This window comes from Penaeus vannamei, chromosome 9 (genome assembly GCF_042767895.1).
Source record: "Penaeus vannamei isolate JL-2024 chromosome 9, ASM4276789v1, whole genome shotgun sequence".
Classification (NCBI taxonomy): Eukaryota; Metazoa; Arthropoda; class Malacostraca; order Decapoda; family Penaeidae; genus Penaeus; species Penaeus vannamei.
In genome coordinates this window covers 1,352,222-1,354,721 of record NC_091557.1, presented here as the reverse complement: position 1 = coordinate 1,354,721, position 2,500 = coordinate 1,352,222, and the positions used below count along the sequence as shown (strand labels likewise).

Here is a 2,500-nt window from a genome sequence, read left to right as displayed (position 1 = left end):
CCCCTTCCCCTCCCTACCCCCCCTTCAATCAACCGACGCCTGAGGAGACGAGAAAGAATCCGACGACGAGAAAGAATCCGACGACGAGCCCAGACGACGAGAAAGAATCCGACGAGGAGCCCAGACGACGAGAAAGAACCCGACGAGGAGCCCAGACGAGGCGCAGGAGCGGCGGCGACCCCGAGGGCCTACGGACGGGTGGGCGGGAGGGAGTGGGGGGATGAGGACACGGGGGCATGGGGGGGCATCCCTACTACAGCTTCCGCACTGATAGAGGTATGGCGTCTGGCCCCCGTTGCCGCGGCTGCCAGTGCTCGGGTCTCCGCCACGTGTGATGCACTGCTTGTCCTCGGGCTCAACGGAGCTGCCCGCGCCCTCGACTCCTTCTCAGGCCGGCTGGCGGTTCCTCCTCGCTCGACTCTGCGTGTGATCGGGTCTGCGGTTTTGTGATTGTGAGATCGGTGGTTGTGTGCGATCGGTTCTGAGGGTCGGTGGTTGTGCGAAATCGGTTCAGCAATGGTTGTTCAGCGTGTGATGAACCAAACGGCTATTTGGATCGTGTAGAGATTTGGAAAGAGAAATAGAAATCCAATAAGGTCTTTGAACGAATCGAAATTACAAAATAATTAGAATAAGAAAAGAAAAAAAACAAAATAACCCCAGAATCCGATACTTAAAAAACCCAAACCAGAAAACAGAAAAAAGAAAACCAGAAACAGAAAGAAAGAAAAAGATAAACAAAAGAAAATCACAAACCTCAATACGTGACAAGGAGCACAGCAACTCCCTCCCTCCCTCCCTCCCTCACCACCACCACCGTCGACCCCTCCTTCAGGCAAGATGATCGACGCCATCCTGAAGGGCCTCGTCTCCTCCGCCTCCTACCTGCTGTCGAGCAAGCCCCTCGCCTTCGCCAAGTCAGGTAAGTCGTGCGAAGTCGCCGCAACTCCTTTACTGACGCGGACTGAACACCTCAGGAAGTAAGACGTATAGAAATCTATCTATCTATAGATATAAATATACAAACATATATATATATATATATATATATATATATATATATATATATATATATATATATGTGTGTGTGTGTGTGTGTGTGTGTGTGTGTGTGTGTGTATGTGTGTGTGTGTATGTATATATATGCACATATATATGTATGTATATATATATGTATATATATATATATATATATATATATATATATATATATATATATATATATATATATATATATATATATATATATGTGTGTATATATATGTATATATATATATATATGTATATATATGTATGTATGTATGTATGTATATTTATATATGTATGTATGTATGTATATTTATATATGTATGTATGTATGTATATTTATATATGTATATATGTACATATGTATGTATATTTATATATACATATATATGTATATTTATATATATATATATATATATATAAATATATGTATGTATATATATATATATATATATATATATATATATATATATATATATATATATGTATATATGTGTGTGTGTGTGTGTGTGTGTGTGTGTGTGTGTGTATGTATATATATTTATATATGTGTGTGTGTGTGTGTGTGTGTGTGTGTGTATGTATGTATATACGTATATTTATATATATACATATATATATATATATATATATATATATATATGTATATATATATATATATATATATATATATATATATATATATATATATATATATATATATATATATATATATATATATATATATATATATATAAACAGAAACAGAGACACACAGACAGACAGACAGACTGCGAGAGACGCCAGCCTACTCAGCATGACTCAGCACAACAGGACTTGCAACTTGCAGAAGAGCAGAAATTAAGATTTTTTTTTTGTTGAATTAGTTGACTTTGTCGAATTTTGTGTTTTTGGGGAGTTTAAAGTGGGTGTTAGTTTGTTTTGTGTGACTGTGTGTGGGGTTTATTTGCTGTATTCGTGTTTTTTTATTATTATTACTACTGCTATATCGTAATTATCATCACCATCATCATTATCAGCGTCATCATCATCCTCAACATCATCTTCACCACCAACATCCTCATAATCATCATCATAACCATCATCACCATTATCATCACCACCACCGTCATCATCATCATCATCATCATCATCATCACCATTATCATGATCATCATCATCATCATCAATGTCACCTTCATTGACGTAATATTCGTACCCACACAACCACTATAACGTTCCCTTTCTTCCAACCGTCCGCCTATCCAATTAAAAAAATATAATAAAATGTAGAATAGATAAATAATTAAAGAAAGAAAGAAAAAAGGTAAAAAAAATAAAAAAAACGAAACCCGAGCTGCTCTTTGAAGCTTCGAACAGGTTTCGAGGATTCAGGAAATGCTTCGAACCAACGCGTTTCATTTTAAGCCCAAAATGGCCGACTCTTTGCCTGCCTCGGGAGGTCATCAAAGAGACGCTGATTAGACCTTGAGAT

The 2,500-nt window shown here is 37.4% G+C and overlaps 1 protein-coding gene across 1 annotated transcript in view; it reads left to right on the top strand.

The window, feature by feature from the left end:
- The first annotated feature begins 10 nt into the window (after positions 1-10).
- LOC113813624 (uncharacterized) overlaps positions 11-2,500 on the top strand; it is a 25,951-nt gene continuing 23,461 nt past the window's right edge. Inside the window, exon 1 of the mRNA XM_070125172.1 lies at positions 11-922. Coding sequence (XP_069981273.1) covers positions 841-922 — 82 coding nt within the window. The 5' untranslated portion in view covers positions 11-840. The remainder of the gene's footprint in view (positions 923-2,500) is intronic.